The 26739-nt window shown below is 34.8% G+C and overlaps 1 protein-coding gene across 1 annotated transcript in view; it reads left to right on the top strand.

The window, feature by feature from the left end:
- Nucleotides 1-14116: 14116 nt before the first annotated feature.
- gig (TSC complex subunit tuberin) overlaps nt 14117-26739 on the top strand; it is a 236097-nt gene continuing 223474 nt past the window's right edge. The window contains exons 1-2 of the mRNA XM_089093612.1: nt 14117-14238; nt 24449-24585. Of these exons, the coding sequence (XP_088949738.1) occupies nt 14157-14238; nt 24449-24585 (219 nt within the window). The 5' untranslated portion in view covers nt 14117-14156. The remainder of the gene's footprint in view (nt 14239-24448; nt 24586-26739) is intronic.

Genomic DNA, 26739 nt, shown 5'->3' with positions numbered 1-26739 from the left:
TTTTGATCTGACTCTTTTTTTAGGTGTTAGGGGGTTTTATATTTCGTAACATTGGACGTGATCGTCTCTTACTAGGTTGCTAGCTACCGCTGCATGAGATTGTTAAAATAATGAGATGGTATGAAGCTATGAAATATGCGTGTTGATGTTGTTTTTTTTTCTCTCTCTATTTTTTTTTGTGCATTTGTTTATGTAAGATGGATCTATGTTTTGGAAGAGTTATGTATGGTGAAAAGAGAGATGTTTTTTTAAGTAATGTAATATTTTTTTTCTTGTGTATGATGGAGTTATGTATATTTGGCTAGTAGCCCTTAGTTATATGAGTTTAGAGTGATTTGGATGTGGCCTTTTATAAGGATATTACCGTTTTTTAGTTTTTGTTTTATTTTATTTAATTTTGTTTTTTGTTTGTTTCAGGTATTTGTGTTTTGGTGCCTGGTCATGGCCGCATCATTTCTTCGGACCTTGATGGTAGAATGAAAATTTGGGGTAAGTTAAATGGTTTAGTTTGTCTCGCTTCGTTCTTTTGCCCGTCTTTGATGTTTGATAGTGGTTGAGATAAACTTGAATAAATTGGGGGAACTTGAGAGTCGTCCGTGTTGATTTTTCACAGATGAGCGGGGGTATCATGAATGAAGACCAGGTTTAGGGTGGAATGAATGTCGAGTGTGCTGATTCAAATTATGTGTGCTTGAATGAATTGAATGCGTGGAAAGTTATGCAGGAGCTCAAAATGTATGGTATGAATTGTGGTGGTTTAAATAGTGCGTTTAATTATATTAATTAAGTTTCATCTAGGCTGGAACCTGATGTAATGGCTTTGACAGAAACTAGGCTGAAAGACCGTAACTCTTCATTATTGGATATACCAGGTTATAGGATGTTGTTCAGAATCGAGTGGAAAGACAGCATGGTGGCCTTGTAATTTAAGTGGAAAATGGATATAATGTTAAGCCAAGGCCGGATATTGCTGTATATCGAGAAATGATTTTTGAATCAATGGTGTTAGAGGTTTCATTGTCTTGGCGGAAGCTATTTCTTGTTGTTGTTTATAGCCCAACTTCAGGATATGTGGATGAGTTTTTGGACCTGATGGATAAAATGTTTGATAAAATACCGATTTCGCGACTGCCTTGCTTTATAAGTGGTGATTTTAATATTGATTTGAATAATGTGCAAGATGTGAATTCGAAGGCAAGAAGTTTTTTGAATCTTATCTATAGTTATGGTCTTTCCCCTTCTGTTAGTATTCCAAATAGAATATCTGGAGCTTCTGCATCTGCGATTGATAATCTGTTTTTGAATGTTAGTTGTGACTTGTCGCGAGTGTTAGTGAACGACGTTTCCGATCACTGTGCTATTGTGATCCGTGCAGCTATTAGTTGTTGTTATCAAGGAGATGGTATGACTGGCGTTAAACAGCCTATAATTGATAAGAATGCTATATATAAATATAGGACTAGACTTGCGAATGAGCCATTTGAATGTCTTGATGGCACTGATTGTGTTAATGATAAATTTGGTATATTGTATTAAAAACTGATTCAGATGTTATATGAAACTCTAGAGTTCAAACAAAACACGTTATGATGCTACAAAGAAACTATGGATATCTAAAGCGCTACTTAAATCTATGGATGAAAGACAAGAGCTCTATGAAAAGTCTACTTAAACTTGATCTCAATCAGATAAAGATATTTATAAAAGTTATAATAGAAATCTTAACACCCTTTTAAGACAGGCTAAAAAGCTTTACTTTGAAAAAAAATTTAAAGAAGTAGAGGGCAACCCTGCGAAAACGTGGAGAATCATCAAGTTGGTAGTGAACTCTCGTGCTGCCCCGACTAAGCTTGACATTCTAGATGCTCACTCGGATAATCAAGTTGCTAATAAAATGTGTGCGCATTTTACAGATATTGGTAAGAGTGTGTCTGATAGTGTTGTGCAGTCACCCAGTAATGGCTCTTATAATTATTTTCTCGATGAGGCAGCTGAATTCTCTATATTTTTAAGACCAGTGACTCTTGCAGAGCTTGAGAAGAAAGTGAAGTCAATGAAGAATTCGGCAGCTGGGTCGGATTTTTTCAGTGTTAGAATTCTTCGTTCAGTTTTCTCTACTATTTTAGGTCATCTGTTGTATTTGGTAATTCATGTTTTAAGAGTGGAGTTTACCAAGATTGTTTGAAAAGTGCTCATGTGGTACCCCTGTTTAAGAGTGGTGATAAGAATGATATGAATAATTACAAGTTCAATTTCAAGTTCAATATGGGTTTTAATTAAAAAAAAATATAAAAATACACTTAACTCAGTTCCTTGTGCATTGATGCACGTTTGGGCCCGTAACAATTGCACACTCTAAATACAGCTGACCTCCTGTCTTCTCCAATTTCGACCCCGAACCGCCATCAAATAACAATAAATTTAACACAATTTCTCCTCCGCTCACACCCCTTGGAGTATCAAACTAAAATAGAATAAATAATAATAATATCAAAAAATTCTAAACCTAATAATAATAAAATAAATCTAGTAAATAAATTTCTAATCTTTTAGATATTTTTTCACATTCTCTTTAAAGGAGCCGAGAGACCTTTATGACTTCAGCTCTTGCGGAAGTGCATTCCACTCTTTAGCACACGTAATTCTAGGAGAAAATTCCGACCTAGCTGTCGGTGTCGGGGTTATATAAAGGTCTGATGAAGGTCGTGTATTTAAACTATGGATTTGTGATGCTAGTGTGAATAAGCCTTTAAATGGTGATGGGAGTGTTCCTGAAAAATATTTAAAACAAAAAAACGGTGCAAGATAGTCTGTAAAGTGATGCCATTGATAGTCAGTTCAGTGGTGGGCCTAAAATTTGAAGTGCTTTGTTGTGAAGTGAGTTTAGTCTCTGTAAATGTGTCTTGAAATTAGATTGCCAAACTGTAGAACAATATTGAATGTGAGGTTTGATAACTGCATTGTAAATCAGGATCGGTATTTTTAATGGTGACTGAGTTTTCTCAAGATTCCAAGGTTCCTTGAAAGCTTCCTCTCGACACTTGCTATGTGGTGTCTGAACAAGAGGTTTACGTCGATTAAAACCCCTAGGTAACGAACGTGTCCTTTTTCTGGTCTCTTGATAAGTCCACGAGAGGTTTCAATACCAATCACATTAGGAGCCAGCGAATCTATACGTGAAAAAAAATAAAACACTCAATTTGTCAATGTTGATGACTAGACGATTTGCATCCATCCACAGGTACGTTTCTTCAAGAATGTCTTGTAGCTTCGTTTTGAGAGACTAGATGTTCCATTCTGAGCTTGCCATAAGTGAATCATCCGCAAATGCCCTTAGTTCAAGGACTACGACTTGCAGGAGTCAGTACTTGCTGAAGATCATTTACGTGAACAAGAAACAATACCGGTCCAAACTTAGAGCCCTGTGGCACCCCGCAGATAACTACGACATCATTTGTATGGTCATTTCCTTTGTACATTCGACGATTTTCCAGGTAAGACTTAAACCAATCTAGGACTTGGCCACGAACTCCAATATGATCCAGCTTTCCTAGTAATATTTCGTGGTGCATGCTATCAAACGCTTTCTTAATATCTAGAAGCACTGCTGCCGGTAAAGCACCCGAATCTAGGATTCTGTTTACGAATAAACTTAGTGAAGTAAGGAATTTGCTGTGGTATCGCCGATATTTGCGAAAAATGTACTCAGCAATGCAGCAACCTGTGTAGGTTCGGTAATTTTTTCATTATTCACGACCAATTTCGCTGGTAATGTGGAAGACTTAGGGTTGGCCGTAGTACCGAGTTGATAATTTGCCAAACTTTTCGACCATCCTTCCCGCTTTTCATCAGCTTTTGCTGCTGTTAGCCATGCTTTGCTCTTCGTAACACAGTCCGAAGGACTTTCCCGTATTGCTTATACTCCTCTAGCCGTGCTAAGCACGGAAATCGTCTATACTCTCCCCAAAGGTGGTTTTTATTATTCACACAGGCCAGAAGACCATCCGTCATCCAGGGGCCAATTTGCTGGTCTTATTTTCGTTTATTAGTTATCGGATCTCTCATGCAACACCTACTGTATACATTCAAGAACGACGATTAAAATGACCCAAATGTTTCGTTTTCATCTTGAACCTCCATTACGTTATCCCTGTTTGACTGCTCTAGTTCCTGTTTTAAATTTTTCAAGTTTTCATCTGTTAAACATATAATCAGTAACATAGGGTTGATTTGTGACCTTATCTTAGCTGTTTCTGAAAGGGCGAGTGTTGCATGAATGGGAAAGTGGTCTGATGTGTCACTGACGAGGACTGCCACCGGCTCTGGGAGCAAGGAGCTGAATAAGTTGTCAATAAGTGAATGCATACTCTCAGTAACCCGTGTCGGAATCGTAACAACAGGAAATAGGCCTGAAACTGCCATATTATTTAACAAATCTGCTGCTTCGGCCGTTAGCGGAATACTGAGGTTAATATTAAAATCTCCCATGAGAATAAGCTAATTTTTTTGATACTGTGCTATCTTCAGAACTTGAGCCATATGCTCTATAAACTAAGACGTTGACCCTGACGGAGAACGATAAATTTCACCCACAATAACTTTTTATTTGGGGACAGCCATACTTCTAGGAACAACGACTCGACAATTCCATAATAAATATTTCACACAGACCAATACAATCTGGTCTAAGCTCCCGACATGTCGACTCTAGATCAGAAAATGAGGAATACAGTCCTTGGCAATTCAAATGAAATACCGAAAGCCGAAAATCGGAAGACCTCCCAGTAATTAAATTAGAAATTACATATTTACTTCTAGGGAAATTATTATCATCAAACAAATGGAAATAAATTTTCTTGACCAATTTCTTGATCAAAAATAAGCTTGAGATTTAAATAAGACTCTTCTAAATTCTTTATTCTATCTATATAAAAATCTCTGATACCTCTCGAGGATGAAGCTGAAAAAAGAGTCATCACTTACCAACTGCAATCGGCGGTCCGTCGTAAATCGGCGGTCCGTCGTGAATGCTCCCAATAATATCGTGCCTGTTTGAAAAACTGATTTATGTATGAATGGTGGACTTTTTAAATAGAAATTCCTATTTTCAACCTACCTAGTTTGGATTTTGTCATGGGATGTCAACAGAGCAAGCTTTGCTTTTTTAAAACTATTTGTCAATGATTCGTTGAATGCTGGGTTGAAAGTTACGTCTATAAACAAATAAGTAGAACAACAGGGACATTTTTATGCAAGACAGTGGAACGCAACTTTAAATGAATATTTTGACTCTATACCCAAGGGCCGTCCTCAGCAAAACAGACGAAGAGAATAAAAACACTATAAAATAAACTTACATTAAAATTCAATTATTAAAAATGTTTAAAATTTTTTTAAAACAGCCCTAATATCATTACTTCAAGGAAGTTCAACCAGGACTGGTACTCCAAACGAAATGGACAGAGAACAATTCATTCAGATGAAATTAAAATATTTACAGACAAGCTTTTAAAGCTAGTCTCGCCTTCTTGGCTGCCAGCCTAGAAGGTCTATTCCTAATAGGTTGAGTGGAGTTATTGACTGGTTTTTTAATATAATTAGTCAAATCCTTTTTAATTAAATTTGTGTATATGGCATTAAGCGAATATTCCCCCAAATCTCTATTTAAAGAAATATTACTATTTATTTTGATTTTAATTTCAATTGCCTCTCGAACAACCTAATTTATGCCTAAATCATTGCTAATAAGGCAAGTTTCTTCAAAAAGCATTTTATTACTAGGGTTATCATATATGTGGCTGCTTAAAGCAGAAACAAAGGAAATATTTGTATTATTAGAATTTAAAGCTTTAGTTATGTCATCTTTGTGTTGTTGCAGGCGTTTTTCTAAATTTCGATGGGTTCTACCAACATAAAAATGGCCACAGTCACATGGTATTTGATAAACCCCTCTTTGGCGAGTAACTGGGGTTATATCTTTACCAGAATTTAAGAAACTCATGATTTTAAAATCATTTGTAAATACGACATAAAAATTATTTTGTGTGCAAACTTTTTTTAAACTGGTTGTGAATTTTGGAATATATGGAAGGTAAATTATATTTGAGGGCTTGACGGGAACTTCACATTGCAAACTTGGCTGTTAACTTCAGAAACCTGTCTGGCATGTAAATCTATCTTTGTAACTGCAGAAAGTGGTCTGACAGGTAAATTGGTCTTCCTTATATTGAATCTGGTATGGGTGTTGACTCAGAAACCTGTCTGGTTGCTTTATAAAATCTCGTCCCTAAATATCTAGTTCCAAAATATAGCATGTTTGGTCGCATTATACAACCAGTCTTGATACTGAGTATATGATTACTACCCCCAATACAGTTTCTTTAAGGATGAGTTCTGGATGTATGAACTGTGTGGCGTCAATTTGAGCATAAGAAGTTGAAAATTTCGGCCGAAAGCCATATTGATGAGGAGAAATCAAGGAAATGGAGAGCTGACCGCCGAACAGAAAGGGAAACAGACGTCTGAAGATAATTCTCTCGAGCACTTTGGATATAACAGGGATAACTGAGATTGGACAATAATTACCTATCTCATTTGGATTATGCTTTATAAGAACTGGAATAACAATGGCTGACTTTAGTAAATCAGAGAAAACTCAGTGGATTAAAGATAGGTTAGGAATGTGCTTGATGGGCTCGCAAACAAAAGAAGATATGGTCTTTACGAGCTTATTACTTAATCCAAGACAGTCAGGTGTTAAACTAACAGGGAGAGAATCGATTATTTGAAGTATCCCATTGCCATCAGTTGGGCAGAGGAACATGGATCTAGAATTGAAGCAAGGGAGTACAGCCTGAAAGGAGAAGGAAGATTCAGTATGAGGAATATTGGGAAAATAATTATTAAATGTGTCAGATGCATGTAGCCTAAAGGGTCAATTAATCAAACAGTTCGTGGTAACGAACTGTAAGTAAGGAGCGACCCGGCTTAATGGTAACCGAAACTCTAAAAAACGGAATTTTAAGACCAATAGATACATCAAAAGAATCAGGTTTTAATTCTGATTTCAAATATATAAGTTTCATCAAGTTTAATCTTACCTATCAAAATTTACGCGCCTGAGAAAATTTGGCAGATTTTCGAAAAAAGGGGGAAAGACCCCCTAAAGACTATAGAACCTTAATGAAAATCACACCATCCTATTCAGCGTATCAGAGAACCCTACTGTAGAGGTTTCAAGCTCCTATCTACAAAAATGTGGAATTTTGCATTTTTTGCCAGAAGAAAGATCACGGATGCGTGTTTATTTGTTTTTTTGTTTTTTTTTCCAGGGGTGATCCTATCGACCCAGTGGTCCTAGAATATCGTGGGAGGACTCATTGGAACGAAAATTAAAAGTTCTAGCACCATTTTTAAGTGACCAAAAAAATGGAGGGCAACTAGGCCCCCTCCCACGCTCATTTTTTCCCAAAGTCACCCGATCAAAATTTTGAGAGCCATTTTGTTCAACATGGTCGAAAATATTATAATTATGTCTTTTAGGATGACTTAATCCTTCGAAGCCCCAAGGGAGAGGGCTGAAAGTTATGAACTTTACCCAATGCTAACATATAGTATTGGTTATTGGGAAGCATACAGACGTCTTCAGGGGGATTTTTTACTGGTAGTGGGGGTGGGTGGTAGGTTAAATGGGAGTATCTTTTCATGAAAGAAATCTTCATGGGGGAAGGGACATTGCTATTAAGGGGGCGCCGGATTTCCCATCATTATTTAAAAAACAAATAAGAAATTAAATATAAAAAAAACTAGTTTGTCAACCGAAAGCAAGGAGCAACATCAAAACTTAAAACGAACAGAAGAGTATTAGCTCTATGATTGGGTTTACCTCCAAGTCAATGACTCGCTCTTTAAGCCAAAGATTTCTTAGTACTTTCATAAGAGCTATTAATTCTAATTAACGACCTTTGTGATTAAGGGGTCATTTTTAAAGAATTGGAACAAAATTCGAACTTTAGCTTAAACAGCAAGGTATTGAATAGGGGGCAAACCCCCTAATATACGTATTAAAAATATATGAATAGAGAAGGTCTATACATGAGTTATTTCGTAATTTACTTATATTTACTTTTAACAAAAATATTAATAAATAAAATTCAGCAGGTTTCGTAAAAGCAATCTAACCAAATAAAAGTGAAATTAACTCACACATTTTTTTTTAATCTTTCATGTACGGTGAGCCAAAATCAAAACCTGCATTAATTAAAAAAATTTCACAAATGAAATAAAAAAAAACAAGTTTTTTTTAACTGAAAGTAAGTAACGACGTTAAAACTTAAAACGAACACAAATTATTCCGAATATGAAAGGGGCTGTCCCCTCCTCAACGCCTCGCTCTTTACGCTAAAGTTTGACTTTCTCACAACTCAATTTTTAAAACAATAAAATTTTGTTTTAATTCCAAATTTTTTAATTAACTGTAACGAAAGTCACACCATCAGATCCAACTTATCAACGAACATTATTAAAGAAACTTTAAACTCCTATCTGTAATAATGTGGACTTTTGCATTTCTAATTAACTTCAAAGACAATTATATTAGCTTGTCAGGGAACCCTATTAAAGAAGTTTTACACTCCTATCTGCAAAAAGGTGGAAATTTGCATTATTTGCTTGAGGAAAGAATCTTTTACTCGGGAGAATCTTTCCGTGGAGGATGTTTCTTTGGGGTAAGGGACATTTCTATGAAGGGTGCGCCGAATTTCCAAGCATTATTTAAAAAACGATCAGAAATTAAATTTAAAAAAACAAGTTTTTTCAGCTGAAAGTAAGAAACAACATTGGAACTTAAAACGAACAGAAATTATTACGTATATGAGGGGGTTCTCCCCCAAGTCAATACCTCGCTCTTTACGCAACAGTTTTGTTTTAGTGCTTTCAAAAGAGCTATCTATTCTAATTAAACGGCCTTTAGGATTCAGGGGTTTGTGAATTATTTTTTTTTTTAACTTTTAACGTAAAGAGCGTGGTATTTACTAAGGAGAGAACCCCCTCATATACGTAATAACATATACGTAATTAAAAAAAAAAAACAAGCGACACGGCTCAATAGTAATCGAAACTATTAAAAACGGAATTTTGAAGTCAATAAATGTATCAAAAGAATGGGCTTATATTGCTGATTCTAAATATATAAATTTTATTAAGTTTAGTATTACTCATCAAAGGCTACGAGCCTGAGAAAATTTACGTGATATTTTAAAGCGCGAGAATACATCCTCTGCAGGAGCAAGGATTTTAATGAAAACCAAACCGTCATATTTAAAGCATAAGAAAACTCTATTACATAGGCTTCATGCTCATATATACAAATATTTGAAACTGTAACTACAACGTATTGTTTGTCACAAGAAAAATATAAAAATATAGAAATTATTTACATAAGCTAATTTGTCAACTTCATCAGAGCAAACATGAGAGACACAAGTTTATAATAATAAAATTAAAATTTTCTTGAAAATTTTTTTTATTTATTCAATGATGGTGAGCCAAAATAAAAGCTGCATCAACTGAAAACGAACAGAAATTAAATAAAAAAAACAATTTTTTTAAAATGTAATTAAGGAGCGACATTAAAAATTAAATCGAAAAGAAATTATTACGTATATGAAAGTGGGTGCCCCCTCCTCAATGCCTCGCTCTTTACGCTAAGGTTTGACTCTTTCTCACAACTCAATTTTTTTTTTTTTAAATAAAAAACTTTAGCGTCAAGAGCGAGGCGTTGAGGAGGGGACAGCCCCTTTCATATACGGAATAATTTCTGTTCGTTTTAAGTTTTAATGTCGCTCCTTACTTTCAGTTAGAAAACTTGTTTTTTTTAATTTAATATTGACCAGGTGTCCGGGGTTGTCACAAAGAAGATCAATTAAATAACTAGTTCATTGGAAATACTGATATAATATTTTTGGCCCAAAAGATTAAATTTGTATTTATATTTCGCGATTCTCAAATTACTTCTAAATGGAATTTCTCACCAATGCAAATCAATCCAAGTATTAATGAAAAATTCCTTTTCATCTTTTCTTAAAAAAAAAAAAATTGCTGAGTTCCTTCAGAGTCCGCTGAATAAATTTACTGCAATGAACTCGTTCTTTCTGACCATAATAGCATGCATGCAGATGTACATATAAGCAAGTCAAATAAGCCTTAAGAGTTAAAATCCAGATTTAATATTTGCCATATTTCTATCCTTCTTGAAATGCGGGCAAAAATTATGAACTTTTCTGATTGCCCTTACTTTTTTTGTATTTTTTTTAACAATTTTGTTTTTACTTAGCTTTCTACCTCTTTTACTTTATTTCAATTTTGGTGGTGCTAAATATATGACAGAAATGAATAACTCGTAAACTATTTACATAGAAACGATTGAGATCTCGTGGTAGGGGCGGATCCAGGATTTTTTTAGGGGGGGGGGCAAAATAGGTTGATCCGAAAAATTTTTTTTAGGGAGGGGAGCACAAAATAGGTTTATCCGATAAAGTTGCGTTAGGAGCAAGTTTAATTGACGCAAACTTGAGTTAATTAAGTAAATTACACTACTTTAGACTACGCTCGGGGGGTGCGCGCCCCCCTCGCCCCCTGGATCCGCCACTGGATCGTGGCACCCATGCTAACGTAAGAAACAAAATACGATAAAGTACATGATCTTATGTGCTATTTTCTATTCCTTAGCTGAAAAGGAGCAAAGGTACAGCTTATGATCCATTCCAGGGGAAAATGTTTTTTTTTACGATGGTGCTAAACTAGCATATAATCATTAACTCACTCATTAACTATAATGATAACTCACTCATTAAATATAATCATATATATATATATATATATATATATATATATATATATATATATATATATATATATATATACTACTTCTACCTTATATATACTATATATATACTACTACAACTAACACTGCTAACAACTCACCGCAGCAGTATTAGAAGTATTCAAAGTACATACCAGTATTAGAAGTATATATTAGAAGTATTTTGTTGTCAATGCTTCAAATATCAAATACAGTACTTAAATTTAAGATTTGTTTAAACTGATTTTAAAGTAAAGGAACAAGGACAGAAATAAGGGCCTTTCAGAATGTTCTTTTATTATTTGGAAAATAATAAAACTAATTAATAATCATAATTTCTTTTTTGTTTCTAAAAATTTTGTTGATAGTGAAGCAAAAATAGTACTTCAGCATTAGCAGAATTTGAGGCGAAAACAACTATATTTTTACTCGTGGTAACTTCTGTCTGGTTTTTAAGTAAAGTTTTATTATCCCTTGTCAGGGCCGGTAAAGGGCGGTTGAAACGATTGGGCCCAATTGGGCCCCAATTTTGAAAGGGCCCCGCGCTGCCATCAAAATGAGCAATTGATTTTCGAAATTTTGTTGTGTTCATTTTCTCGAGATATACGATAATGAGAACAGATAAATATGCATTTAGAAGATAATCAGCAGCGAGAATTACAAGCTACAGTAGGAATCAGAACGTGTCAAAAATGAAAGTGAAGAACAAAGAATTGTAGGGCTAGCAGACATGCTATAACGAGTATCAGAAAGTGTCAAAAATAACAGTGAAGAACAAAGAACTATGCAGTTAAAAAGATCGTAGGAATCAAAACGAGTAAAAATGAAAGTGCAGAAGAAAAATATTTTATGTTAAAAGAACAACACCATCGCAATCTTCGATGCCAACAAAATGTGGCGTAAAACCAAGTAAAGTCTCACAAAAATGCCGTAAGCTAAGCAAGTGTTATTTACAAGGACCATATCCAGCCCAATTAGAGGGGTTGGAATGTATTTTTTGACAGTAAGCATCATAGGCAGCGCAATAGAGCTGCCTAAGTAAAGAATGATGTTGGCACAATGTATTGTTTATTTTTATTTCTAGACCAGGGCACTTCGTATCGAAGGACTTGTCGTAGAAACTTCAAAAAGGGCTCATTCGATTCGAAATTGGAATGGCTAGTGCCCTTTTTTTATAGTCGAAAGTGATTAGAAGGCAACTAACACCCCTTCCACGCCCACCATCTCTCCAAACACATCCAATCAAAAGTTTGAGAAAGCCATTTTTTTCAAAGTAGCTGATTTCAAAATATAAATTTTGTTTTTGAGGAGGACACTTCCTCTACAGCCCTCAAGGCACGGGTTGTAGGTTATGCCCTGGGGGCATATAAGGTTTTTATACAAAGCTTTGGCGTAGACACTTCAAAAAGGGCTCATTCGATTTGAAATTCAAAGGGCTAGTGCGCTTTTTAATAGTTGAAAGCGATTGCAGGGCAACTAACGCCCCTCTCATGCCCACCTTTTCCCCAAACACTTCCAATCAAAATTTTGGGATGACCATTTTGTTCAAAGTAGTTGAAAATTCTAGAAATTAGGTCTTTGAGGATGACAACCCCCACAGCCCTCAGGGCAAGGGTTGTAAGTTATGACCTAGGGGCATATAAGGTTTTTATAGAAAGCGTTGTCGTAGAAACTTCAAAAAGGGCTCATTCGATTGGAAATTGAAATGGCTAGTGCCCTTTTTAATAGTCAAAAATGATTGGAGGGCAACTAACCCCGACTCACGCCCACCATTTATCCAAACACATCCAATCAAAATTTTAAGATAGCCATTTTGGTCAACGTAGTTGAAAGTTCTGGAAATTAGGTCTTTGAGAATGACACCCCCCACAGCCCTCAAATGAGGCCCCCGATCGAATGTGCTCCCTCCAAAGCTAATGCGACCACCCCTTCCACAGAACCCTATATTCTAATAATGAGTAACTTACATAAGTTACAATCCGTACCCCGGGGGCTAGGGAATATTTCTCAACCCCTAACTTATAGTAATTTGAATTTTGGATTGTTTGGACTATTTTGAACAAAATAGCTATTTCAAAGATTTGAATAAGGTGCATTTGAAGAAAAAGGCACAAGGGGGCAGGGGACGGATCCAGGATTTTTTAAGGGGGGGGGGCAAAATAAGCTGATCCAAAAATTTTTTTTAGGGGGGGGGGCAAAATAGGTTGATCCGATAAACTTGCGTTAGGAACAAGTTTAATTAACGCAAAGTTGAGTTAATTAAATAAATTACACTACTTTAGACTATGCTAGGGGGTGCGCCCCCCTCTGGATCCGGCAGTGCAAGGGGAGCCCTTCTGGATCCGCCACTGTAAGGAGGGCTTGTTGTTTTTTGATCAATTTCAATTCTTAATAACTTACAACTTACATAAGTTACAATTTTTGCCCCGGGTGCTGTGGAGGATTTCTTAATCCCTAATTTATAGTAATTAGAATTTTGCACTATTTTTAACAAAATGGCCATCTAAAATCTTTTATTGGATGTATTTGGGTAAAACGGTGTGTGTGCGTGGGGGGAGGGGGTGTTTTATCCCTGTATTTTCTCTTATATTATCTTTCATTCTTTTAAATGTTTTCACTCTTATAACTTTAAGAAATCAAAAGTTAATTAAGAATTGTAGGAATGAATACCAGCATATGTATATTAAACTGACAATGCACATTTTTTTTCAGTAAATTCATTTGAATTTTTTTCAGTAAAATACAAATTATATTCTGGTTTTTACAAAAAGCATGGGGTTTAGAACCCTACTCATGTTAATCTTGTTTTGAATTTGACTCTGTTATTCATTTAAATTTTTTTTTTTTGGATTTTCTTTATTGATTGATACTTATTTATGGTAGTTGTATGCTTCGCATTTTTGTTCATTTTTGGTTTAATGGAGTTCTTTACTTTTTTTTGAAAAACTTATTTTGTGGAATTCTTTTAAAATTAATATCTGAAAAGAAGTTTAAATGCACGTTAAATGGTGTGTTCCTCTTTGAGATAGTGAATTAGCATAAAAACCCTAAATTAAAAAAAATAAAAAAATATATATATATATATATATATATATATATATATATATATATATATATATATATATATATATATATATATATATATATATATATTACGAACTGACCTATTTACATATCATTCAAAATAACTAGTTTTAATGTTTACTTTTTTGCCATCTATAAATGTAAAAAATAAATAAGTATTCGTATCGCTTTGTTCACATAGACAAATTTTATTTGAGGCAGTTTCCAAAGAATGAGTAGTGGGGATAAAAAATTTCAAGACCTATTCAAACAATTTTTCAAAACAAACACTAGAGCTTCGTCTACTGCCACAGGTATTCTGATAACCATTGCTAGAATTTTGTCTTAGCAATTATTGACCATTGGTGTAATTAGGCCAGAGGTTGTTTTTACTGACAAACTGGAGTGTAAACAGGCCATTCCACTGGCAATTTTGATTATGAGAATAATGTTCTACTGACTGTTAGGATAGTGAGCTTATAATCTAGATTTTGATTCAAGAATCCAACCTTATGCACTCCCTTGTTCTACAGATAACTCTGATTTTTGTTTGAAGAATCTGTTTTGTCAATTGAAAAAGCATTTGGGTGGAATCTGGTTTGTCAGTTAAAGCTTCTTAGGCCATAAATAACCCTTATGTCCAGGCCACATTATGGTCACATTTGTCAATAAAATAAAAATTAGGAATACACATGACTTCATCACTGTTTATGTATTGGTCTATGGTTCAGTTGAACATTGTTCAACTTTCAAGCATGAAATACTATTTCACCAATCAAATTAAAGTTTAGGTAAATTTTTCATTGTTCATATTATTGACTTAGCCTATGAATAAAGTAAACATAGGCTACCACTTGATGCCTTTTTGATGCTCTTCCTAAATATAATAATCATTTTTGTTAGAAATGACTTTTACTCCCACCCCTATATATACCAGTTCAGGGTATATATTTGCACATTTGTGGGGTGTATGGAAATTTTAAACTTACCTCTCATTTACATAAGAAAAAAAATTTACCCCCCCCCCCCCCCCAATGTGCAAACATATACCCTGAATTGATATATATTGGTATAGGGGTAAAATTCATTTCCAACAAAAATTATTAGGCTATTATATTTAGAAAGAGCATAAAAAAAGGCATCAAGTGGTATGTTTATTTCAATTGTATGTTAATAATATGAATAACAAAATATTTACCTGGGAATTTTTAAACTTATCTCACATTTACATCAGAAATAAAATTTACCCCCCCTCCCACCAGTGTGCAAATATATAGGGGAGAACAGAGCAAACTTGGACACTTTTTGGTTTTCCAAGCATAATTAGGTACTGGATTACAAAACAACTTAGTATGGGTTGTTAGAAAGGTAAAAGTTTGGCAAATAATGGTAGATTTTTCTTTCATATTTTTTAGAGATCACCCTGAAGTGTGAGTACCATCAAAGTAGGACCTTGTCAAGTGTCCAGTTTCATGGGGCAACCTTGTCAATTAGACAGGCATGGGGCAACCTGGGACAAGACAGTTTTAAGTAATTAAGCTTTATTCAAATACAGAATATTCCTGTAGAATGATACAGAATCACTCAAAATCATATGAAAACTCAAAATTGCATAAAAAATCAGCCAGGAACATTGCATGGGAATCTGAGTTTCAACTAGGATTCTCATTTTAAAGCATACATTGAAAGATCACAACCAAAGACAAGCCCCTGAACTGCACAACTGGTTCCACCAGGTGAAGAGGGGACAGAAAGCTTCAGTTCTATGTTCATAATGTCTATGTCAGCAATATTTGGAAGCTCAGGAAACATGAATTTGTCCCCTTGTTTCTGAAGAAAGCTAACCCTTGCAAACTGCTTTTCTACAATGCCAACATAATACACATGGGCTTTCTTCTTTCAATACTCAAACTTGGCTAGAAAAAAGTCTCCAGCTTAAATGTGCTTGTCTACATCATCCTTATCAGCCTTGTGGAGGTGTAGAGGATCATCAGATGAATTATGATCAAGTTCAACATCACCACCACTATTTTCCCCTGGAGATTCAACTTGCTTTCATTTCTTAGCAGTGGGCTGCTTGGGCATAGGGTTTTTACTCTGCTTTTCCTTTCTTGGTCATGCTACAGCTTCTAAAGCATCTTTTTTGGGTGTATCAGGAAGAATACAAGTTCAACCTTGCTTTCTCACATTCCTTCTGGGTTTTGTCATATCTGCTCTTGGATATGGTCTTACCACTTCAGGAGTTTGTTTTCCTTGCTTGGTTTTGGGATGAGAAGGTGAAGGAAGAGAGGGAGAGGGTATTGGTTCCATATCAAGTAACAAATCAAACTGGGGGTGGACAATTTGTCACCTCAGCAGGTAGAGTGTCTAACTCAGAAAATACACTTCTTTTGAAGGGCCAAATTCCAGCTTTCCTGAAACCAACTGTTATATTTTCCAGGTTGAACTTGTGACGAAATGGTTCTTTGCAGAGCAGGGCAGTCTCATGAATTGTAATTTGTTGACCTGGATAGATCTTCAACCAGGTGTCTAGTGATTCTCTCATTGCAAACTTGAATGGTCTGTAGACAGAGATGTCCAATTGTCTTTGCACAGCCACACTAATTCCACCAAAACATGGCTATTGTGGTTGTCAAGTAACAGTAGCACAGGGTCTTCTTTCAATGGCTTCACCAGCTTGATGAAATGCTTAATAGAAGCTACAAAATTTATGGAGGTCATCCAACCACTAGGTTGAGAAAGCCCAAGACATCCTTGAGGGCCTTCTTGGAAAAGCTGGTCATTCACCTTCACCAATGGGAATATAAAAACAGGGGGAAGAGCTTGACTAGTAGCTGAAATAAACCCAAACATTATAACATTTTCCCCTCTCTCTGCTGACACTCTCTGGGAAACTTGCTTTGATCCTTTCCTTGCAATTAATTTTGGAGCTGTCAATGCAGTAGGAACCCCAGTCTCATCACAGTTCCAGATACAGTTTGGTGGGAACTTGAACTTTTTGTAATGTTTCTGCAGGTTGTCAAAGAACAGATTCACAACCACTGAATTGAAGCCAGCAGCCCTTGCCAGGCTGGTATTTTCAGGCTTACAAATATATAGCTCTGGGTTTCATTTCATAAAGCCTGAGATTCAGTCAATCCCAGCTATGTTGTCTTGCACCCAACTCTCTGGTGTTTTGACACCAATCAATTTGCCCCATTCAAAGGCAAGTTTCCTTGCTTCTTTCAGAGTGAGGTCATGAACATCAGTTGACATTTTAAGAGATACTCTACAAGCTCTTTTTCTTGTTTTTTAGAGAAAACACTTTCTCTTTGGGTTGGGCAATGGGCTTGGGCAACCTGGGGGTGTAACTGGGTTCACTCGAGGTTCTTCAGCAAATCCTTGTCAATTTTCAGAGCATAGCTGATGGTTGATTTCTTCAGTCCATAGGTTTTTGCAGCATGTCTAATAGATAGTCTACACTCTAAGACTGCATTCACTGCCATCTCCATGGATTTGACATCTGGTAGATCATGTTTCCTGATGTAGTTGCAAACCATTGTCCAACTAGAAAGAATGAACAGTAAATACACAGGAAATAACCTGAAAATAGCTTTAAGAGGCTATGGCATGTTCTGTGTCAAAGGTGACTTTTTATTTTATAGTAGGCAAAAAGAATATGTTTTGTTGAAGTATAACTAAAAGTTAACTAAGAGATTTAGCAAAAAAGAAAGCAATTAGCTAATAAAAAAACAGAAAGGTAAAGGTATGTAGGGTATTTGCTTGTGACTGGTAATTATATATTTTTAATGCTATAATATATTGAAATCAATCCTATTGCACAACAACTATTCCATCCAAGAAACATAGCCTATTCCCTATAAGGTAGAAAACACTTATCTAATGTAAGTTCATATTCCACTCCCAAAAAGAAAAACCAAGCAAAAAAATAGTCTTTTTTGCAGTTCAGAACAAAAATCTAAACATAAATTCACCATCTAACACACCATGATCCTTATAGAAACCCAATAGAAAAAAAATAAGACAATATAAAAACCTAGTTTTGAATATATTTCTTTTTTTTTTCTTCTTAAACTCAATCAAACTGCAGGAATCTATAAACTTTCTCACTATGGTTTTGTCAGAGACATCCTATGATTCCTTCTACGCATAATATAGTTATTTATTGCACTTAAAGCCATATAACGTTAATTCTGAAATTATTTTAAACATCAAAGAAGAATCATCCAAATCTCTAGATTATAATGAAAACAGAACAGAAAATGATACACAAAAATGGCACATGGTGAAGTTAACAACAAGGCAACCTTGGACAGTGTCCAAAGTCGCCCCCAAATTGCTGCCAAAATCTCGCCCCTATCAAATCAAGTTTAAAAAATGGTGTCCTGAAAAAAAGTACTAGGAATAGACGAATCAAACTCAGGGCATAGATAGAGGATGTATATAGCAACTATAAAACATGAACAACAAAGAAAAAACTACCACCTTTTGTTACCACAAATCAAGCTGATCTTGCAACTCCCAGATTTTTTTTAAGCATCAAAAAACTTTCTTACCTCTTATTCTGGAGCTAACAGTTCTGTTAGATTTCAAACTTACCGCCAATGTACACATACATAAGCATCATCTACCCTTTTTTTGTGGATCGATAGAAGCAATAGGCTAGATGTCAGGTTTGATGTCCAAGTTTGGCCCCTTCTCCCCTACCCTGAATTGGTATGTTTAGGGGTGTGGATAAAATTCATTTCCAACAAAAATGATTATTATATTTGAAAAGAGCATGAAAAAGGCATCAAGTGGTAGGTTTACTTTATTTGTAAGTCAGTAATATGAACAACAAAAAATTTACCGAAGTTTCAGGCATAATTCTTTGAAGCTAGAAAATATTGCCTAAAAGCTTAGAGCAGCAGTTGTTTTTTAGCCTATCTGTTATAAGAACCTGGCAGATACAAGCTTCTTATACCAATTCCTTGCACAATTATGGGATCAAAATCAAGAATAAGGTAAATATACAGTTTACAAATATAATTTAGCTAGGATAAAAGTGAACATATCACTTAATGCTATTTTTATGCTCTTTCATAGTTCAATGTATACCAGTGGGTTACATCTGATGTTTAATCATTCACTAAGATAGATCTTAATTAAGATAGATCTTAATTTGCTCAAAGTGCAAATGAAGGTAATGGTTGTCTTTATAGGAAATTACATCTTGAGCCCTTGAAGGGCTCAAAATGTAAAGGCCTTGAATGGCTCAAATAGCCCATAGTAACCAAAAGTTTAAAATATGTTTCTAAAAAAATGCTGGCTAGTGACAGAAAATAGCCATTTACAGCTGATTCAGGAATGGTAATTACTATGTTCCTTAGTCTTAGTAGTAAAATGTTATTTTGAAAAAAAATTTGCAGAAATTTTTAAAAAGAGCTAAAACCCCCTCAAAAATGACATCAGTATTGCTATGACATCATTTTCAAGGTGGTTCAGGTTTTTTTTTTTAAATTACTACAAACTTATTTTCAAAATAATGTTTTAGTTTTAAGACTAAGGAAGATAATAATTGTCATTACTGAATCAGCTACAAATGGCGATATTTTCCTCACTTGACAGATTTTTGGAAAAATGCTTATAAACTTTTGCTTACTATGGACTGTTTACCTTTTGGTTCAAAATGCAATTTTCCCCAGAAACAATTATTATACTATGAAAAAGCATAAGAAAAGGCATCAAGTAATGTATTCACTTTCATCTTAGCTAAATTATTTTGAAAACTACAAATTTACCAAGAATAAACCCATATTGTTCCTAAAACTTGTCTTTTTTTCAACAGGTATGACATTAGGTTTTGTTTATTTTTGGGTAACCCCAGAGAACAGTAACTCTTCTTTAGAGAACACTATAGTGTTCTTTCCTACTTTTGAAAAGGGCTAGTGCTATTTGATCTCCCAATTAATGCTCTGTCATAAAATCTGATTAATAGACCATGTTTCATAATATGAAGTTTAAATTTAATTTGTAGTGTTTTATTTTAGTTGTGCATATAGCCTACTGCTATATCTTGGTCCATCAGGAAGGAAAGGGTAATGGTGTGCTTTGTTGGAGCAGCAAATATTATGTTAGAAAGAACATCTATTAGGGAATTAAATGGCTCTATTCTTTATTTTATGAGTGTTTCCTTCAGAAGGAAACAGTGAGTGTTTATATGAGTGTTTCCTTCAGAAAAATTACTGTTCTCCTGTGTAACCACTTTTGTATTGCTCTATTAATTTGGTAGCTAAAACATAAACATGTCCCCCAATACAGCTTTTAACACTCTTTCCAAATATCTGACAATTTACTGTTTTTTTTTTCATTTTAAGTTCAAGTAACTGTCTTCTGAGTATTCAACAAATATTCTAACTGTTTTTTGTTTTTTTGCTGGGCTATAGTCTTAGGCATGGCCTTTTATTTTTAGTAATATTGATAGACTCAGCAAACAGAGTTGAGTCTCAGGCTGCAAAGAACCAATGCCTCCACAGGCATTGTCAGCCAAAAATAAACCTAGTTAGTAATATGAGATTAACATTGAGTTACCTTATCCTTAACATATGTTTTGGCTGCTGTCAGGCTACCATACTTAGCTTTGCTCTCCATTTTAATGTCCAGTTTATGAAATACCTTCAACTGGTATCTAATCCTAGCTGGACATTCTTCTGTTAGATAGCTTTTTGTTTCCATGGTTGTTTCATATTTTTGACAAATTATGGAATTCTTCCTATTTACATAGAATGATTCCAAAAATACCTGTAATGGCTTCAGTAACCATTTGTATTACAGATCTAGGCTATTAAGTTGTAAAAGATTTTAGCCAACATGGGGCTAAACATAAGAATCAGTTTTTGTGCCTTTGAATTTCTATATTTCTATGCCAATTCTGCTCCACCATCTCATATTTGTGCCTCCTTGTTGCTCCTTTGAAAGATGGGAATGAAAGGTTCCAGTCAGTAGCATGTCAGTGGTGCTGTAGCTTTAACTGCTTTTTCTGCCAATTCATTACATTTGATCCCAGGGTATCATGAAGCCCACATAAGTGTGATTCACTTTCTATTGGATGTTGATCTGTTTAACATACAGGATTCTTAGTTGGATTAGGGACATATTCTTGTTTCAGGATTCTCCTGGTGGCTGTCAGTTAGTTCATCAAAGTTGCTCATATTTTTTTTTTTTTTTAGTAAAGCCATGTCTAAGAGTTGTGTGTGAAAAAATGTTTTCACCAAAATTGATCTAGACCATTTTAGAAACTATTTCACAACTTTTGGGTTTCTTATTTTACAACTGCTTCTCTAGTGAGTTCCAGTCCTCTAGAATTGAGACACTCTAAAAATTGACCTTCATTGTATGTATTGCTACAGTTTTAAACACTTATATGGTGTCCAGTTGCATAATTTACTTTTGGATGGTGAAATCAAACAGTTTGTGGTAATGAACTGTAAGTAAGGAGTGACCCAGCTCAATAGTAGCTGAAACTCTAAAAATCAGAATTTTGATACCAACAGATACATCAAAAGAATTGGATTTTTATGCTGATTTTAAATATAAGTTTCATGAAGTTTAGTCTTACCCATCAAAAGTTACAAGTTTGCCTTATTTTTGAAAAAGGGGAAAATACCCCCTAACAGTCATAGAATCCAAATGAAAATCTCTCCATCAAGTTCAGCATATCAGAGAACCCTACTATTGAGGTTTCAAGCTCCTATCTGCAAAAATGTGGAATTTTGTATTTTTTGCCAGAAGAAAGATCATGGATGTGTGTTTTTTTCCCAAGGGTAACTGTATCAATCCAGTGGTCCTACAATATTGTGAGAGGCCCCCTCCCACACTCATTATTTTCCCGAAGTCACTGGATCAAAATTTTGAGTTAGTCATTTTGTTCAGCATACTTGAAAAATCTAATAACTGTGCCTCTGAGGATGACTTAATCCCCCACAGTTTCCTGGGTAAAGGCTGCAATTTGTGAACTTTACCCATTGTTTACACATAGAATTGGTTATTAGGAAGTTTACAGACGTTTTCAAGGGGGCGATTTTTTCTGATGGGGGGTGAGAGGGGCTACATGGGAGGATCTTTCCATTTTGGAATTTTTCATAGGGGAAGAGAATTTTCCATGAAAAGAGCACCGGTTTTCCCAGTATTATTAAAAAAAACGATTAGAAATTAAATAAAAAACAAGTTTTTTCAACTGAAAGTAAGGAGTAACATTAAAACCTAAAACAAACAGAAATTATTATGTATATGAGGGGATTTTCCCCCTTGTCAATACCTTGCTCTTTATGCTAGAATATTTTTAGTACTTTCATTATAATTCTAATTAAACAGCCTTTTTGATTCAGGGGTTATTCTTAAAGAATTAGAACACAATTTGAACTTTAGTGGAAAGAGTGAGGTATTGACGAGGGGGCAAGCCCCCTCAAATACATAATAATTTCTGTTCATTTTAAGTTTTGATGTTGCTCCTTACTTTCAGTTGAACAAACTGTTTTTTTATGTTTAATTTCTGAATAGACAGATTTCCAGGCTGTACTTTGGTTTGTAAAATTGTATCTGGTCTCCTCTTATTTGTGTATATTTCAGAGTCAGTGTGTCCACTTAAGAGAGTTAGTCTTCATAGCTTCAATCTTTTGGACCAGGGAGGAGTTTGGTTGCATGTCTTTGGATCCCTTTCAGTGCAGTCAAGTCTATTTTGTAATGAAATCCCCATACCCTACTATAGTTTTACGATCTCCTTATAGAGCTATACCAAAGTTTGATTGTCTTAAGGGCTTGGAACTTCATCTGGTCAGCCAAATGAGTGGTATTTTTTGGAAGTTGTCTTTGAATGTGTTGATGAGATTTTAACTGCAAGTTAACAGTAATACCAAGGTCATTTTCAGAGTCAACAAGTTACAGTGTTATTCTGTATCTGCTTTTTCGTTTAATATTAGCTAGGGAGCAGAAGCAGTCTTTTTCTTCACTATCCATAGTGCTTTGGTTTTTTGATGCTTCGAAGTTGAGAACTAGGCTTTGAAGGTTCTCAGAGTGCCAATTTCTCTTTTCAGTGTTAGTTTATCTTGAGATGATATGAACTTCCTGTAGAGTCTTGTTTCATCTGCTTGGATTTTGATAGTGTTGATGATATTTGTTTTGATCCTCCTGATGAAGAGGAGAGGACCAATCAGACTACCTTGTATCACTCCACTCGTCATTCTTGCTGGATCAGGCATACTGCAGTCTACTCTAACTCTTTGGGCTCAGTTTCTAAGGAATAATTTCATTCATGATTGTATTATATATTTTTTTTGTGTCAAGCTTTATTATTTCACAAAGTATGCATCATGAAATAACCCAGGAATTACCATACATGCCTTCAGACAAGATACAGTCCTGGGCATTACACAGTTGTAACTTAGAATATACCTCAAAATGCATGTCCAAGGGTGGATGCACTCAAAATAATTCCTGCTACAATACCTAGTGCCATTCCTTGAGCCCTTTGAAGGACTGAAAATCCAAAAAGTTCAATCCAAAAAGGAAATGTGACATTATCTATACTTATCCCATCAATCATGGATCTGGTGAGGTTGCTTTAACCAGAGTCAAAGAGCTATCCATAGAACATGTTTGCTTGAAAGCCAGCCAATTAATTTAAAGCAGTAAAGAACCAAGGAATGTCAATTTAGACTGGTAACAAGGACTTCATCCTTGCAACAATACTTAACTCTCATTTCTGGCTTGGATGCTACAATGTAAATAAACATACCACATTTTTTCCCTCTTGACAAGCTGCTTTTATATCAATTTGGGCAAGAACAAGATAAGAATTATATAGCTCCTAAAAATCATTGTGTAGCATGGTCTCCAAAGTGTCATTGTTTTCATTTTTATGTGTCAAGAGACAAAAACCTTACTATCCAATAATAAAGTTTTTCAGTAGGTGTTTAAGTGACGAGCTATCTGACAGGGACAGACTCATTAGTCAACTGGGAAGGAAACAAACAATAATCCAGCTTTGGCATGTTTTGGAAGAAAGCACTTGAGCATCCTGATCTATTTGATTTGAAGCTAAGACTGTGTTCAATGTTGCAGAGAAGATTTGGACTTGACAGAGGACTTGATTAACAATAAAGAACTTTTCAAATTTTGTTTCTTTGAAGTGCAATTTTTGATATGTTTGTTGTGTTTCTCAATGTATTTTTATCACTCCAAATTGAAGTATGTTTGCACTTGAATCACAAATCATTGTCATCAAATATTATTGCCGGAAAAAGAATTAGGGTAATTCTAATTAAATTGTATTTGCTTGACAATGTCAAGTTCAATTGCTGAGTAGACCAACTCAAATAACCTATCTGTTGCACACTTTTGACCTGACATATTTAAAACAGCTATTTTGTAGAGTGAGTGCTACCTGACTTATTGCACATGAAACCTGGATCTAAGTTGGTTGTTTATTATTAAATTATTGTTATAAGCTTAATTGAATATATCACATCAAGCTCTATTATGTTTCAGGAACCCCAAAGTATAAAACAGAATATGTAATCAAACCAGATGTTTTTACCGAGATTTCTCCACCAAATCCACCTGCTGTGAGGCTGAAAGCGCTTAAGGATTTATCTGAAATTGTTGAGAAGAAACGACTTGAAGAGGTAGTTTAACCTTAGCTTACATAAAGACACCACTGGCCCTATGTTTTTCTTTTTTTTGGGTGGGGGGATGAGCTTTAGCAATTGGATGATTATTTTTAAGACCCTTCAATACCTTAAGGAATTACCCTATCACGTCCGTTACAAGCTTTTTTAGTTATGTCGCCAAACAATTCAGAATTGATTGAGTGGTATTGCCATAACTTGTATGGAACCTGGAAGTCTTGGAAAAACGATATAACATCTCCTGTTTTGTGCCAGAGATATTCAGATTTAATGAAACTTGCATCATTACAGTGTATAATTTTCTTTTCAAAGTTGAGGAAAGGGCAGTCCCTAAAATATTCTAGTATACCTGCTTGGAAAACATTAAAATTAGCTTAAAAAAAGGCTCATTGAATAATTTGTTACATTCAGAACTATTTATGCTGTATATACATTGATTAGACAGTCTTTGGCTTAACAACTAGTAAGAGATTTTAGGTTTCCTTTATTTTAGACTTTGTTTCTTGTTAGATTTTCAACTGCTGATATATCTGAGATCCCCTGTCAGATTTGACGAAAATGGGTGCTAGGAAAATTTGCTAATGGGCCCTTTGTTTTTGAGACTGTCAGCCAACCCTGCGACTCGCAAAATGACATTTTTGGCATTGAATGCCCTTTATTACTGAGATTAAGGTAGTTCTATCCAAAATTTATAAGTGGGAGCACTAATTATATTTTTGACAACTATTTGTCAAAGTAATATATAGCTCTCCCCCTTCTAAAGAGTCTTTATGTAATTCTATTAAAATTTGACGATGGGGTATATCTTGACGTACTGTTTTGTTGTCAAAGGATCATGTAGCCTTTTGATTTTTTTTTTAATTTAGTCTATTTATATAAAATTGTGCTACAAACTAGTCATGTTTCAATAGCTACATAAATAATTTCTTAGACAACACTGCCTTTTAATTTGTAATTGAAAATGTAATAAAGAGGTAAAACTTTTGATTAAGGCAGTGAACACTGAATAAAAACAAACAATTTCATATACAAATCAGAGACAATGGTCAAGCATCACCTTTAGCAAAGAACCATGTGTCTTCAGTGTATTATTGTTTTTTTTTGTTTTTTTTTGGTCACCTTGTATGAAAGGGCTGGTTAATGAAACATGATAAAAAACTAATCCGGATGGAAATTGAAAGCACTAGCGCCTTTTTTGAGAGTTGGAATTGATTGGAGGTACTCCACCCCTTCCTATGTGTTTTTGTCATTCCCTTCCCTTGCTGTAATTGTCAAGACATCCTGCCAAAACTTTGAGATAGGCATTTAAAAAAAGAGTTAAAGGTCAATAAATATGCCTATGGTGATGAAGTAACCCCACAGCCCCTAGAGCAAGAGCTGTAAATAATGAAAATTGTCAATTGTTGATAAACGGGTTTATTTTGGAAAAAAGGAATCATCTTTAATATTAATTGTGTAATTGGCTAGAAACTTTCATGGATTATTCTCTGATTTTAGTTGCCTGAAAGGGCCAGTTGTTTTTCTGATCGTTTTGAAACTTATGTTCTTAAGTTCCTGGGGACTAAAGACCCCAGTGCATGAGGAAAAAACGAATAAGAAATTCAGTTTCCCAGAAAAAGATCAGAAATCCTTTTTTTTTAGTAGGGTTCCTGACTCCTAAATATGGGACATACAAATTGTTAGAAAACTTTTTTTCCGAATGGCTTGAAACTTTCAAGAATTGTTGTCTGGGTTAAGGGGCCAAGATTTTTTAGGGGTAGGTAATTTTGAGACTTTGAAAATTTGGTAGACCCGAAATGGGCCAAATATCTTGTTATTTCTCATCAGTTTGAAAATTAAAGCTGCAATTCATTGGTCCAAGGAGAACCTAAAGAAAAAAAATGGGTTCAAAGCAGCCAAAAACTTTGTTTTTCAATTGGCAAAATACTTATATCCTTAAGTCCTTGGGTCAAGAGAAAAAAATAATGTTGGTTCCTTGCAAAAAAGGACTAAAAACCTTTCTTCTCCGAAAGTTTTGAAACTTGTATCTTCAAAATCAATTCAAAATCATCGAATTGAATTGAAGTTATCAAGTATTTTGGACAATAGGTTGCATAGGTTGCATCAAGACTGGGCTGGGTAATTGTAGACAGAGAAAAGCCAAGACAGATA

The sequence above is a fragment of the Artemia sp. Qi Xiang Cuo genome, chromosome 8, assembly GCF_049724085.1.
Source record: "Artemia sp. Qi Xiang Cuo chromosome 8, ASM4972408v1, whole genome shotgun sequence".
Taxonomy (NCBI): domain Eukaryota; kingdom Metazoa; phylum Arthropoda; class Branchiopoda; order Anostraca; family Artemiidae; genus Artemia; species Artemia sp. Qi Xiang Cuo.
The sequence above is the reverse complement of the archived record's forward strand: the minus strand, read 5'-3'. Positions and strand labels throughout refer to the sequence as shown.